The sequence below is a fragment of the Euwallacea fornicatus genome, chromosome 38 (assembly GCF_040115645.1).
Source record: "Euwallacea fornicatus isolate EFF26 chromosome 38, ASM4011564v1, whole genome shotgun sequence".
Classification (NCBI taxonomy): domain Eukaryota; kingdom Metazoa; phylum Arthropoda; class Insecta; order Coleoptera; family Curculionidae; genus Euwallacea; species Euwallacea fornicatus.
Window position 1 is genome coordinate 698,103 of NC_089578.1, and position 13,401 is coordinate 711,503.

Genomic DNA, 13,401 nt, shown 5'->3' on the forward strand with positions numbered 1-13,401 from the left:
GAATCGGCCGCAATGCGTTTTCCAACTCCATCCATGGCGACAAAAAACGAATAACCACGGTAATTTGTTTAAAAGGCGATTTTTATTTTGGTTTTAAAACAGTACGGGGTACGTTCAAACTATAAAGAGAAAATTATCAAAGATATTATGCGCTGGAAGCTTACGATTTCTCTGTCACTCATTTTAACATGTGGTAACTGATCTTAGTCTACAAACAAACTATTCTGTTTTCTGACATAGGAATTCAAGCTATTAACGCACCTGATCTGCGAGCGGGTACAAAAATTAAATACATTATTATTTTATAAAATTAATTATTTTGGTACAAAATTCGTCATTTTTCGCTTGACAAAAACAATAAACGAGATTATGATTTTGTGAAAATGAATAATTATCTCTCTCTGATCCAGCGGCCACCCGTGGCCCTGCGGAGCATCCGCGGCGACTTCTTAGGGCGCGAGGACAAGATCCGCCTGTGCACCTTTCTAATGGTCCGTTTGGTCGGCGATTTAATGATCAGTTTTCTGACACCGAGCTTTTCACAATTGTCCAGTTTTTTCACGTACACGAAGGGCTGCAACAATGAGTCCCTAATTTCACTAGTATCATTTCCTACCCTGTTTTCAATATCTTGATCACACTTGTTTTCCCTATCGTCGATTTCCGTCTGTCCGTTTTTCCTCCCGTTAATACTGCCCGATTCACCTTCCGCCTCCGAGGCGTTATCCCCGTTCGCACGTTCTTCCTTCACCACTTTCTTCTTCTTTATTTTATTAGGCCATCCCGTCAAATTTTTTTTCCTCTTGATTGGTTTCTTGCATGCGGTTAAATTGAGAGACTTCTGGCAGTTGTTCTCCTCTTTGGTTTTCGAGTCGTGGACCTCGATCAGGTCGGACAAAGAAACTCTACTGTCTAAGAAACTAATATCGGGATCAGTAGTCGGTTCCAAGTCCACGTCGAAATCTAATGCCGTATTTAATTCCTCGTCAATTTCGGCGGCGATGGCGAAATAGTCCACTTTCGGTTTCCTTTGCTTCTGGGGGGTAACGGGTTTCTTTTTTTTGGAGACAGACGGAAGTGGCTCTTCCTGAATAGTCGGCAAACTATTAACGTTACTCTCAACCGCATTTCCAGAGCGTTTCCTCCTTTGCTGCACCAGACTGCTCAAAATCGCTAAAGTTGACGCGTGTTGCCTGGGAGACTTCCTCGCATTTCTAGCTCTACTCGTAGTTGGCGAGAGGGTTAACGTCTCAGTCACTGTTCTACTATTCGATCTTGTGCTCGCACCAGACTCGTCAACGGCTGAAGTTGAGGACATCTCACTTTCCCGGCTGTCGTCTTCGCTTTGATCCACTAATACTGGTTTCTCCAATTCTTCTGAAGCTTCCACGCCGCAAGAATCGACATCTTTACAGGTACCTAAAGTTTTTGTGGTAGTGGCTGCTTCGCAGATGCATTGCTTCAAGTTTTTGTAGGCGTTGTAGCAGATTCTAGGGTCTATTGCTCGTAGATGGGGAATTTGGTGTGGTAGGACGAAATCGTTCCAATGATCTGAAAAAAAAAAGATCTTTTTATACATCCAAAAGAGAAGTTGATGAGGAGATTCGCATTTAAGATCGATAAATAGAAAATAGCTGTCAAGAATAACAAAGCAACATGATTCTCAGCTAGTCAATGCTCTAAATCCGACGAAACATGTACCTTATTCTTTAGTGGTAGAAGGTGTGAATGAATTGATGAAAATTGCCACCCACTTGCACATTAATCAATTGCACATTTACGTATGATGTCTTTCCAAACTGCAGAAAACGGTTACCTAACCACCGTTAGTAGTTACAGACCACCTGTATTCTCAAAGGTATTCCGACAGCGTTAACCCTTAAATTATTGTCTTTTTTGCAGAAATTTGGAATTATTAGTGAATGGCGGTTTGGTTTCCCTAAAGGACGCTCCACCCAGGAAGCTGTGTGCATTGCCGTTATGTCAGTACACCCTTGACCCTAAAAGTCCTCCTGTGCGACAGACTACACCAAGTAGTTCAGTATTCTTTTTGACCTTGGACTAAGAAGTACCATCTTTGAAATCGAGAAGAAGCTGTCTAAAGAATAGAAGGCAGAGGTAAGACCTCTGGAAAATGGGAGTAGTCTTGTGGGTCCGAATGTTGAACATGGGGCACCCCAGGGATGTGGGCGTAGTATTTTTAAGCCAAAAATTTTAAGTCCGAGCATTTCGAATCAGTGGGCCAACCACTGGTGGAAATGAAGTGCGTGTTTTTCACGGTCGGATTTAAGATAGAATTTAAACACTGAAATTCGCGCGCATAAAGTTTGAGGGGCGAAGGAGCGTGTTCAGCAAAGCAGGAACGGGATCGCAGCAGACCGAGCGTCGCTTCCGTGGCTTACACCCGAATGCGGGTTGTCGCGCCTCGATGGGCGTGCTCGAACTCGCTTTACCGCCCTTTAATTCGATCTTGGATGAACACGCCCCTTTCGAAAATTCACTCACAATTATTGGTAAAGTAATACCGCTGCTCCGCCCTATCTTGCCTTCGAAACGTCTTATACCATTTCTCATTTTCAGGCACCGATTCGAACGAAAACTTGAAATCGTCCAAGTTCACTTTCAGTCTGTCACCGGTGTCCTCCTTACTCTCCTCCCTTGGCTCCTCCTTCACTTCAGTTTTCAATATGTCACCGTTGGACTTTGAGGGAACCGGTGACAAGTAGGAACCGTGATACCTTAACCTGTAAGAACTGAAAATATTTAAGGATTCTGAGGCGGAGAGACTAACCAAGGTATGCTCCAATACTAACCTGGATCCAGGCGTTTCGAATTTGTAATATTTTTGGTTATCGAGGATGAAAGCTTCGGCGTGACTTCGTCGCTTCTTCTTTGTCTTGCAATCTGAAGATATGCTGTCCAGCGAAGCTTCATCATCAGGTTTTTCCAACTGGCTTTCGTTCCCCATGTCAGTTGTCTCTAATCACAGACGATTAATTAACTCAAAAGACAGTTCAGTTATGAACAATAACCTACCAGTAACTTCAGCAATCGATGACCCATTTTCCAATTTCACACGGGTATCGTTTAGGTCTCTCTCATCTTCTTCGTCTGACGAGTCGATTTTTTTTGGAAAGAGGAAATTCGTTGCTTCGTTATTCAATTGAACAAGCTCTAATAACAGAAATATTTCAGAAGTTCTGATGTAAATTGGCGACCGGATTTCCAAGTCGATTTTTTGTCTGGGAGACAACTTACCGGAATTACGCATTTTCTTAAACTTGACAATGAGCCCCTTTTCCGACTCGTTCGGCTTCGACTCCTTAGGTTTGGCAACTTCTTTATCACTCGACCTCAGCTTGCTCGACAGCACTTCCACTTTGTAATAAGTTTTGTTATCTGCAACCAGGCGCTCGTCCGCCGAGAATCGCTTCTGCCTGTTGATGCAGGCCCGCTTCGGCCTCCCGGAGTCCCACACATCAGTCGCATTGCCGTCTTTTGTGGGGAGACACGAGGTAAGTCTCTGAATATTGTATGTAATTATAATAAAACAAAAACGATGGGAATGGATAAGTTGATGAGCAATGGCAGCTAATAAAAGTAATGCATTCAAATACAAAAAAAAAAATAAATAATAATAAATAAATGAGTCGGAAGATGCATAAATAATTAATTAAACAAATTAACTATCTCTAAATCGTTCAAAATGCAAAACGTGCGGTAAGCTGTACAGCTTCAATCTACATTGAACCTACCAACTACGGTTTTGGAAATTTGAAACGCACATTTTTTTATATATACAGGGTGTGGCAAAATTCTAGGGCAATTCACATTACGACTTCAGGTTACTCAACAAATGCTAATTTTTTCCAAAAACCAACACAACAACGCGTGTCAGCGCAGCACAGTACTCTCGGGTATTCTTTCGTCTCTTCCTGAGACTATGGCTAAACATTTTTCCGGTCTCTCTGGCTAACGCCGTAATTTCTTGTCCTCCCTCCATCAAGCATTTTTCTTCCTCCTGAGCATTCTGATCTTTGGAAAGGGGCATTAATTGCACTTGTTGCAGTGATTGTGTTATTTATTTTTTGTTCTAAGGGGTCTCTATTTGGCTTCGATTTTCAACATTAGAGAAAAGTGTGTTCCACCGTATTTGTGCAGTAATTATTCCACCATGTGCCGCATTTACATTTATTCAAGCTGTTCAGCTTGTATTTATTCAAATAGTATGCCAACCAGCCGTGTCCTCTTAGAAATTGGCCTGAATGGTAATTTATGCCACAGTGGTTCCTGTCGCTATTTTCTCCATATTGGACATCTGTACATTACTTCCGCACCACTCTTGTACACGGGGTGTCCCAATGATAAGCAGCCGCCCAGGATTTCTTCCATTAGCGTCAATATGTACTTATGACGAACAAACTTATGATGGTGCTGCTTGCACTTGCATACTTCACATTCGAGCAATTGAAATAAACTAATTTCACATTTTCTTGTATTAAAAATTCCATGTTTGCGTTCCAAAGCTACTCGCGGCGCATAAATTCGTGTCTTACCTGGTAGAAAATAGCAAACCCAGGAGCTTTTCATTCATACTCAGAAAATCTAGGAGCTATAAGCGAAGAATTTTTAAACAAAATCTGATTTTTGCTTGCAGGTGAATTCGAAGATCGTAAATCAAATTTTATTTTGTTGCAAAATTAATTGTCAAAATTACTCTTATTATGCCTGTTGTAAAGAGGGTTTCAAGATCTTTCAAACTAGATGTCACATGACCCCTCTTCCTTATTCAAATTTGAGAGGTTGCAACTCCCCCTCTTAATGGGTCGCTCATTCGGGCGTCAAGTGTTCATCAAAACATTTTCCTAAAAAAAAAATCAATCGACGTGTTGCCGGAAATTTTTCCAAACACAACAGTGCAAGAAATATCCCGGGTGGCTCCTTTTCACCGGGACACCCTGTATATAAAGTACTCACGCTTTGTAACAGCTGCAAACGGAAAGCTAGGGACTGTGAGAGCTTTATGTAATGCTGAAACAACATTCCCTGGATTGTTTGTATGTTGATTATAAATCTCCAGATCCTCATTGCAGTAGCACACATCCCATCAATGTCCTCATTAAATGTCAACTTGCTGCGCACCACCAGACCCTTGTGAAAATTGATTCCGCTAGGAAGTCCTAAATTTTGTAGTCAGACATTAAGGGTGTCCGTCTCTTTAAGTGACCGTCACGATCGGATTTCTTTTGAATTCACATTTAGGTCGTGTGTGTGACACCACTGAACGATCTGATGAATATCGTCCGGCTATATGATCCTTCTGACAATATTTCTGCAACAGACAGACAGCATCTACCTGACAAGTCTCACACCCATGAAGCTTGTGCGGTCATCCATAAAAATAAGTTCATTGGCAAAGCCGTTTGTGCTCCCTACGTTATTTATGAACCATAAAATCAAGGGGATGAAGAACCCCCCATGCAGGCGTGTTTGCCTACACGCTTCAATGCCCCTATTAATTCGAAACCTTTGTAATGCTTCAAGTGTTACGACAAAGCCAACACTGTCAGATGCCTTTAACAAGTCATTGAAAATTACATCTATTTAACATCCCGCATTTACACTGTCGTAAAGCTATTGAGCGAAACGCGGGAGACTTGTCAGCCTGAAACTTCTAGACTGTTTACACAGGGGGTAAAGAGTCTATGGCTAAGTGAGTCGTCAAAATGCGATGGGTCGTAAAAACATCAATTCTATTATACCGGATGGTAAAGAAAGTAATACATTTTTTTTGTGCGTTTCCAAATTCCTTCAGTTAACTATTAGACATGCAACTACGGAAAAACTTACTGCTAATGCTCTTGTACTAGATCTCAACTCTCTATACTCCGTATACTGAAGACGTACAGGTTCCATGTCAGGCTTCTCCTGGAAACTGTCATCATCCAGCGGTGGTGTCATGTAATTGATGTTTTTCCTCGACCTCAATCTATGGCCCGTGTCATTCTCGACGATCTGAGCCGGATTGACAATCTCCGAAACCACTGAGGAGGCCCGAGTTCGTGGCATACTACGTTTTACCTTCGGCGAAAAGTCGTCTAACCCTAAAACAGGCCCAAAATAAGTGTCCATTGAAGTGGTTTAAGGATTATTTCGACTAATACATGCAAGGTTCTACTTTGAAACTTCCTTACATAAAACCTGGCAATGCTAGAATTGAACTGGTTAAAACTAGAGATTTGATATAAAAGCTGACCGACCAACTTTGCCTCCGAGTTTCCTTAGAATTTCTAACAAGTTAATTTTCAATGCAGTGGGTTAGCCTTAATATCTATCTAAGAAAAAAATACAAACTACCTAACAATCAATCGTATTTTTCAATCCAAATTCCGCAACAACTACATTAATACATAAATGAGTGCAACTTTTCTACCAGTATTTGCAAATTTCTGACCTATAGCATCAATGCCAGTTAAACTCAATAGGGATTCGATACCAACGTCCTGAATGTAACCATTCAAAGCGATGTAGTTGGCATCTTCGCCAATGAGTTTCTGGTGCTTTTTCGACTGTACATGATCTTCGATATTGTTGTAAGGTAGGTTGCAAATGGCACAATACCCGGACTGTAGAATCGGAATCCTTGGCCTTCTGGTTCTTATCGGCTTCCTAGTCATTATATTGTCCTCATTGGGAGGCTGAAGGCCGCCTTTATTGAGTGAGTTTTTGGCGGAGGATGCTTTATTCCGTTTAACAGTTCGGTCCTAAAAATTAAGGGATTAAAAATTGTTTCGGGAGTGGATTCTAGAATATTCTATTAAAAAGAGCAAAAAAAGTTACGAGGTGAGATTGGAAAGATTCTTCGGGGATTTGCAGTATACTGCAACCCTAAGTTGTGCTAACTTGCAGTTAACGCAATCCAGAGCGAACTGTTTACAATTTTCTTGGCCTGTATATTTTACATTCATATGCCGCAGAGGGCATGCGGTAAAGGAAAGGCTTTGCCGTGCTTCCTACGAGCGTGCGGTAAAGTGAAAGTTCTACCAGACGCAAGTCAAGACGGCATGTGTGTCGCAACTTGTTGCTGTAAGTTTTGAATCTCGACTTTCGTGCGGTAAATCTGTTTAATAAACGTGTGCGTGTAAAGGTTTTCGCACGCTAAAGTTGAATTAAACTTATACATGACCATAGGGTTAACATACATGCGCTCGTAGGAACAGCATTGTGCCTACACCTGCAAAGGCAGCTGTAAATAGTGTAATATGTTTTCAAAGTAATGAGAACTTAAATGGTTCTCTAGGTATTTTGGCTGATTGTGCCCTTTTTTTAAATTAGATATACTTACTACCCCTTTTCTCCTGCCCTCCAACATGGCATTCTTTTAATCCCATGTCTGCAAAAAAAAGAGGTACATTATGAGTTGTTGACACAGTTACACGAGTTTTAACTGATATGTTCCTCGAATATGGGACTCTTCTGCCCCCACCTTAGCAATCCGATTTAAATTTTCACTTATTAACAATTAAATTAAAAAACCTGGCACATCTAGACTTCCATATTAAAATACTAGTTAACGTAGTTCAACAAATTTCACTAATTAAGTCGAGTTTGCTCGGAAAGTTAAAAGTTGCTTAACATTTAGTTCGAGATCGGTTTAACTTTAGTGTAAAGGGGGAGTAGAACTTGCCTGCCCATTCGAAGGTTTGTTTTTGTTTAACAAAATGGACATTTTCCACGTTTACCTTTCTTGAGCGAAACTTTGATTTAAAAAAAAAAACAGACAAATGGGATTAAAAAACGTTAGAATAAAAATACTTATAATGCAAAAGATATTAATAGGAAAAAGACGTTCCAGGCAACAGGGCCTGAGCTCTGGAGTCTGGAAAACGCAAAAAAAGATCTCAATTAGAACTGTTTCAACTCATTTGACCGAGTATCCTCATGCCCCCTACCTCTAGGGGGGCGCTGCTTAATCCAGTACTATTGTACAAAAGTATTTGTAAGTATAAGATTAAAAAAACAAATGAATCTGGCAACAATGTAAGACTATTTTGATTGTGGATTGAGGCCGCATTGCCAATAGTAGCGGGTTATTGTAGAAGTAGGGCAGAGGTGACTTGGAGGGGGGTATAGTTGAAGTTTTATGAAATTTATTTTTGGAATGATATTGGAATAAGTAAGGGCAATAATAGGAAGTTATAAGCTTATTCGGAGCTCTCCTAATCCACTATTGAAACATACGCTGACAATTCATGGTACGATCAACGCAATACGCACCAGCTGCAGCTGCCTCAAGAACTCATTACTCGATAGCGATTCACAGTACCATTAATTTTTTCTGGCTAAAATGAGTTCGCTGCGGATAAACAACCAGCGGTGTAGAGCCATAAAGGAAAAACCTGAAGACATAGAAATCGCCCTAACCAGTAATTCTTCCTGAACGAGATAATTGGCAACACTGAGCGCCAGCCACTATTAAAACTGCAATAATAAAAATATACAGTTCGCCTTTTAACAAAAGCGAAAGTAACAAGTACGTTACCGTGATATCTTTCGAAAATTCCCTATTTAAATGCTTTAAAGTTTAAATGGAAATAACGTAACAATAAAATATTTTTAACCAAATTAGCAAGGAGCGCTTCACATCATTTAGAAAGAATTTATACCTGTCAACATCCACCTTCTTATTATAGAATATTCTAATGAAACCCCCGGAGTAAATAGATACTTACATAATTTCTATTGAAGATTAACGGTAGGAAACATCCCACTTCGGTACCCACTATCCCTTTATGTCAGAAAATTGCTGTCCGCAGCTTTTTGACGAGAATCCCAGCTCTAAAACCTCACAACTCAAACTTATTTTCCAATTTAAAATGCAACGAAAACGACGATTTCTCTAGCAAATGCAGGAAAATATGTCCGCGGGCTCCCCTCGAACAATGGTTAAGCAACAACGCGACAATAATAAGCGGCACAAAGCAGATTCATGCGAAGGTACAAACTCGCCATTACACAGAAACCGAAGGCTTTATTCCAGTTCGGTCACACGCCCTATGGGATTCTTCGAGGAACACGAATACAACGCACAAAGCCGCCTCCCTGATGGATTGCACGATATTCTAAAATGTTAAGTGAGGGGTTTTAAGCACTATTTAAAACTTTTCCACTGAATTAAAAACGTCTTCAAAATACTTCACCTGGTCTGTCCTCTATTGAACTCATTTCCCTTCGATCAAAGCGGCGTTGCCGGGTTTACTGTTGACATTTTCAGAACTTGCTGAAGCGGGAAACAATCGCACTCGATTGTCACGAAATGCACTGCAGTCGCGTTCCGTAGAGGTGTCCTCCAGAGCGCTCCCAACGTGGTCCCGTCTCACTCTAACTCGTTAAAAACGGTGACGAAAAATAAAGCAGAGGGCTGCTCCTGGCACACAGTCGGAGTGAGTGACCGGGAAAGTTTCAGCCGTGAAGGAGCAACGAAAACTGAAAAGATGTGAGAATTCAGCAACCGGCACCTTCACAGGTTTAATAATTAAAGTTGCAGTTTATTCACAATTAGGAGACGATAGTTGTTCACTTTAATCTCAGTTCAACGCCTAATCGCGCTGATCTCAGCTGCTCAAATCGCCGATCCCCTCCACTCTCCCTCGCACCGCCATTCCCGCAGTTAGCCTCGTCGCTGTCAGTGTATGGCAGGGGCCCTATTTCCAGATTTGTTATTATTTTGAGGAAAGTCCGTTGAAATTAAGGGCAAAATCCCTTTTTCCAGTCGCAGAAATGGTTAAGGAAATGCAGCTAGTAAAATTAATTCGTGGAGGTTTTGTGCAGGTATCATAAAGAAAAAAGAAAATTCATTACATAACAGGCATTAAAAAAACGCTCGTCTTCTTTAATAGATTCGATGTGTTTCTTCTTCTGCCCCAATAAATGCAGCAGCCGCAGCTGCTGCAAAGGCCCCTGAACCTCAGAAGCAGAAAACACCAAAAATTAAAACTTTCTCGATTTACCGTTGGAACCCAGATAAACCCCAACAGAAGCCTTATATGCAGGAGTATAAAGTAGATCTCAATCAATGTGGTCCTATGATACTGGATGCACTGATAAAAATTAAGAACGAAATGGATCCTACCTTAACATTCAGGAGGTCTTGCCGAGAGGGTATTTGTGGTTCGTGTGCCATGAATATAGGAGGGGTTAATACCTTAGCATGTATTTGGTGAGTTTAAGACAAAGTCTGTAGAAAACCAACAATAAATACTCATTTGAATACTACAAGAACTAATTGCACACATTGCAATTTTAAGAATGTTTAATAGCTTTTCTTAAGGCCAACTCACTATGTATTTTATAATCAAGAAAACATAAAAACATGCAATTATTTCCATTTGCCATTTCAAAAACGACACAAATTAAATTGTCAAAGAGAATTTCAAGGAAGTCCTACTAATCTAGTTTCATTTAGGGGATTTAAATGCTTCCTTGGAATTAGTCCAACATTTGGATGTATTTTGAATGTGATTTATAATTGATTTTGCTAAGATCTAGTTTTTCTTTTTTAATAAAGTATTACCAATATTATTTTATTGCAGCAAAATCGACAGTAGCCTCAGCAAGAAAACCAAGGTTTATCCTTTACCTCACATGTACGTGGTGAAAGATTTGGTGCCAGATTTGACCAACTTTTATAATCAATACAAATCAATTGAGCCCTGGCTTCAAAGAAGGTAGATCTATTTGCTAGAAGCTTTTGCAAGGGTGCTTTGCTTCATATTCAATCACATCCCTACTAAATATGCTGGGTGATTTTATTCTAGTGATACTGGAAAAAGCTCAAAGTCTCGTGAAGTGCAGCAATATTTGCAGAGTATTGATGATAGAGCTAAATTAGATGGTCTTTATGAGTGCATCTTGTGTGCGTGTTGTTCTACCTCTTGCCCTAGTTACTGGTGGAACGGTGATAAATATTTAGGCCCTGCAGTACTTATGCAAGTAGGCACATAAAATGGTTTTTGAAAGTGGCAGTTACTAGTTTACCTTTTATTGTTTTATAAAGGCGTATCGTTGGATTATTGACTCCAGAGATGATGCTGCTTCTAAAAGATTGGATAAAATGAGAGATCCCTTCTCAGTATTTCGTTGCCACACCATCATGAATTGCACACGTACTTGTCCAAAGGTAAATTTATATTAAGACTTATCAACAACTTTTATAATGTGCTTCATGTTTTTTTGCCTTTAGGGCTTAAATCCTGGACGCGCAATCGCCGAAATTAAAAAGTTACTAGGTGGAGTTGCAAACAAACCAAAGCCTCAACTAGACCCTGTAGCATTGCACAAGTGATTAATCAGCTGTTACTGAACCCACAATACAAGATTCGGCCCCGAATGTTTCTTTGCATATTTAAATGAGTAAACATAGTATGTTGTTAGAAGTGTTATTGTTTAAATTTTTAAATACTTCAATAATTGGTTAAACTCGACGGCGGTTTTGTTATAAAAAAATTACAGAATTGTTGGCTGAAATTTTTATGGAATCGGTCGTGGGAGTAAAAGTTAATAAATTATTTTAAAACTTTTCTCCTTGATTGTATGCCCCAAAGAAGCGGAAGGCACAAAGGCAGTACAGTCACGACGATAGACCTTAGGAATGGGTCCGCTTAAGTGAATTTATTGTAGTCTCGTTGAGCAGTAAGATCGGTTATCTTTCCTTCTAATTGTTAATCACAAAACCCAGGTTTTTTCCAGCATAATTAGTGGAGCAATATTAATGGGAACATTGCACGTAGGCATTGCCTTCCCCAAGAACAAAACATTATGCTGCTGCGCAATTAAAGTAAGTGACACATTGTACTTAAGTAATATATTTAATCATCTTCCTTAAATCTAAAATACATATCACAGATAAAATTAATAAACAAAATATTATAAACAATATACCTACACTCTGCAGAGGTTCAACACGCTCACTAAGCAGCGCTTGTTAAAACACAAAATTCAATATAATTCAAAAATACGGAAATTCTCGATTCAATTAAATTCAAATAAGCAAGTCGGCTTAAATTGTACTAAAGTTACATGCACGATGCACTTAAGGCAACTGAGGTTTCCTCCGTTTTTGATTGTATTGATAGGCATGTATACGTTTTAATATCAGGTATGTACCTAACCATTTGGTTGCTCTGCTGTTGCCTCTGAATCGTCGTTCTGCCAAACCTGAGACGAATCCTGTCATTAGCGAGTATTCCTCCGCACTTAAAGTGCCGATCCACCGGAGTCACCTTTTCCTTTTGGTCTTGCAAAAGTTGAAACGGGGAAACAGGAAACAGTGTAATGACAAAAATCTGCGTGAAGAAAAAAATCCATTAGTGCCCTACAACTAAATGATCACGATCAACCGGAGCACTTATATTGCTCTCTGCAGCTTTACTTGATCTTATTGGAACCATCTATGCGAAGCATTGAATAGTGAAAACATATGTAGGCTTGTGCTATTTTGATAGGGCTTTCTTACCTGTTTTGATCATACCTCTCGTCGAATCCCTCGATTTTGACCACGTTCCATTCGTCTTTTAATTTTGCGTAACTGAATGAAATCTTAAAGAAACAATATATATTTGTTTATCTAGGGAAAAATCTTGATTAATGGATGTTCTACCTGATCTTCAATTAGCTCCCGTCTAATAAATTTCATCGGTTCCAGGTGCGAATGGAATTCATCCACGACCGTTAAGGGTTTCTTTAGTAAATGCTCTGAAAAACAAACATTTATTAGGGATATAATTTAGATTTGAATGGGAAGGACGTATCGGGGGAAAAATGTTCATTAGAACTTTGTTCTAAATAGATTCAGTGTTTTTCATCTTGAATATATATACAGGGTGTGCGGTTCTGGAGGTCGACTACAGGGATCTCGGAAAAGACACGAGATCCGTAATGTTGGGTCAAAGTTGCGCAATTTGAAGTTCAAGAATGCGCCATTTCAAAATTTTGAAAAATTCAGAGGTGTTCGAAAAAAACTGAAATTTTGAAAAAAGGGCTTCATTTTTTGCTCATATGGCGCGCTAACTCAAAACGACTGAACCTTCGTTATTACAAGTTCTCCTCTTCCATAACGTGGTGATGTCACGTTTGAACCCCTACGTTTCGATTTTCGACACACATCATCAACCTTCTTTTTCTCTACGGCCGCCGTCTTGGATTTTCACATGTTTGAATTACACTCTCTTGCACATTGATGGAAATGCAAAAAGTGCTCTGTTTGCAAGGAGCGCCTTGTATATGACAAAATAAGGAATACGTAAGTGAAACATGTACGAGGTGCACGAAGGGTTCGTTTTCTACTTCCAAACACAGCTCTATGCGTCACGTTAAATTCTTATTTTGATCGTCGACGTTGTG

At 39.9% G+C, this 13,401-nt stretch overlaps 4 protein-coding genes across 11 annotated transcripts in view; 2 read left to right on the top strand and 2 right to left on the bottom strand.

Annotated features, from left to right (window-relative positions):
- The window catches only part of Pfrx (6-phosphofructo-2-kinase), a 29,750-nt gene extending 25,094 nt beyond the window's left edge, over nucleotides 1-4,656 (top strand). For all 4 annotated transcript variants that reach the window (XR_010733803.1, XR_010733804.1, XR_010733805.1 and 1 more), the window contains 2 exons: nucleotides 1,903-2,118; nucleotides 2,581-4,656. The gene's annotated coding sequence lies outside the window, so the exon portion shown is untranslated. The remainder of the gene's footprint in view (nucleotides 1-1,902; nucleotides 2,119-2,580) is intronic.
- Nucleotides 64-9,309, bottom strand: LOC136349473 (uncharacterized). Of its 5 annotated transcripts, none has more exons than XM_066301038.1 (9): nucleotides 8,733-9,309; nucleotides 7,346-7,393; nucleotides 6,455-6,764; nucleotides 5,908-6,104; nucleotides 3,259-3,523; nucleotides 3,037-3,174; nucleotides 2,814-2,979; nucleotides 2,506-2,753; nucleotides 64-1,551 (listed from the first exon to the last, which is right to left on the bottom strand). In XM_066301038.1, exons 2-9 carry the CDS (start codon nucleotides 7,370-7,372, stop codon nucleotides 392-394), a joined length of 2,511 nt encoding a protein of 836 aa, XP_066157135.1. In that variant the 5' UTR covers nucleotides 7,373-7,393; nucleotides 8,733-9,309; the 3' UTR covers nucleotides 64-391. The 5 variants fall into 5 exon arrangements, with proteins under 5 accessions (XP_066157135.1, XP_066157134.1, XP_066157133.1 ...); XM_066301037.1 differs by having other exon boundaries at nucleotides 2,506-2,744; nucleotides 5,851-6,104; nucleotides 8,733-9,308; XM_066301036.1 differs by having other exon boundaries at nucleotides 5,851-6,104; nucleotides 8,733-9,308.
- A 198-nt stretch (nucleotides 9,310-9,507) lies between these two features.
- On the top strand, nucleotides 9,508-11,579 carry SdhB (Succinate dehydrogenase, subunit B (iron-sulfur)). Its single transcript, XM_066301065.1, has 6 exons — nucleotides 9,508-9,831; nucleotides 9,900-10,219; nucleotides 10,593-10,727; nucleotides 10,818-10,992; nucleotides 11,057-11,179; nucleotides 11,243-11,579. The coding sequence occupies exons 1-6, from the start codon at nucleotides 9,781-9,783 to the stop codon at nucleotides 11,342-11,344; spliced, it is 906 nt and encodes a 301-aa protein (XP_066157162.1). The 5' UTR covers nucleotides 9,508-9,780; the 3' UTR covers nucleotides 11,345-11,579.
- Nucleotides 11,580-11,848: 269 nt separating this feature from the next.
- fng (Fringe glycosyltransferase) overlaps nucleotides 11,849-13,401 on the bottom strand; it is a 64,621-nt gene continuing 63,068 nt past the window's right edge. The window contains exons 8-10 of the mRNA XM_066301062.1: nucleotides 12,659-12,753; nucleotides 12,515-12,597; nucleotides 11,849-12,344 (exon numbers count right to left, since the gene is read on the bottom strand). Of these exons, the coding sequence (XP_066157159.1) occupies nucleotides 12,278-12,344; nucleotides 12,515-12,597; nucleotides 12,659-12,753 (245 nt within the window). The 3' untranslated portion in view covers nucleotides 11,849-12,277. The remainder of the gene's footprint in view (nucleotides 12,345-12,514; nucleotides 12,598-12,658; nucleotides 12,754-13,401) is intronic.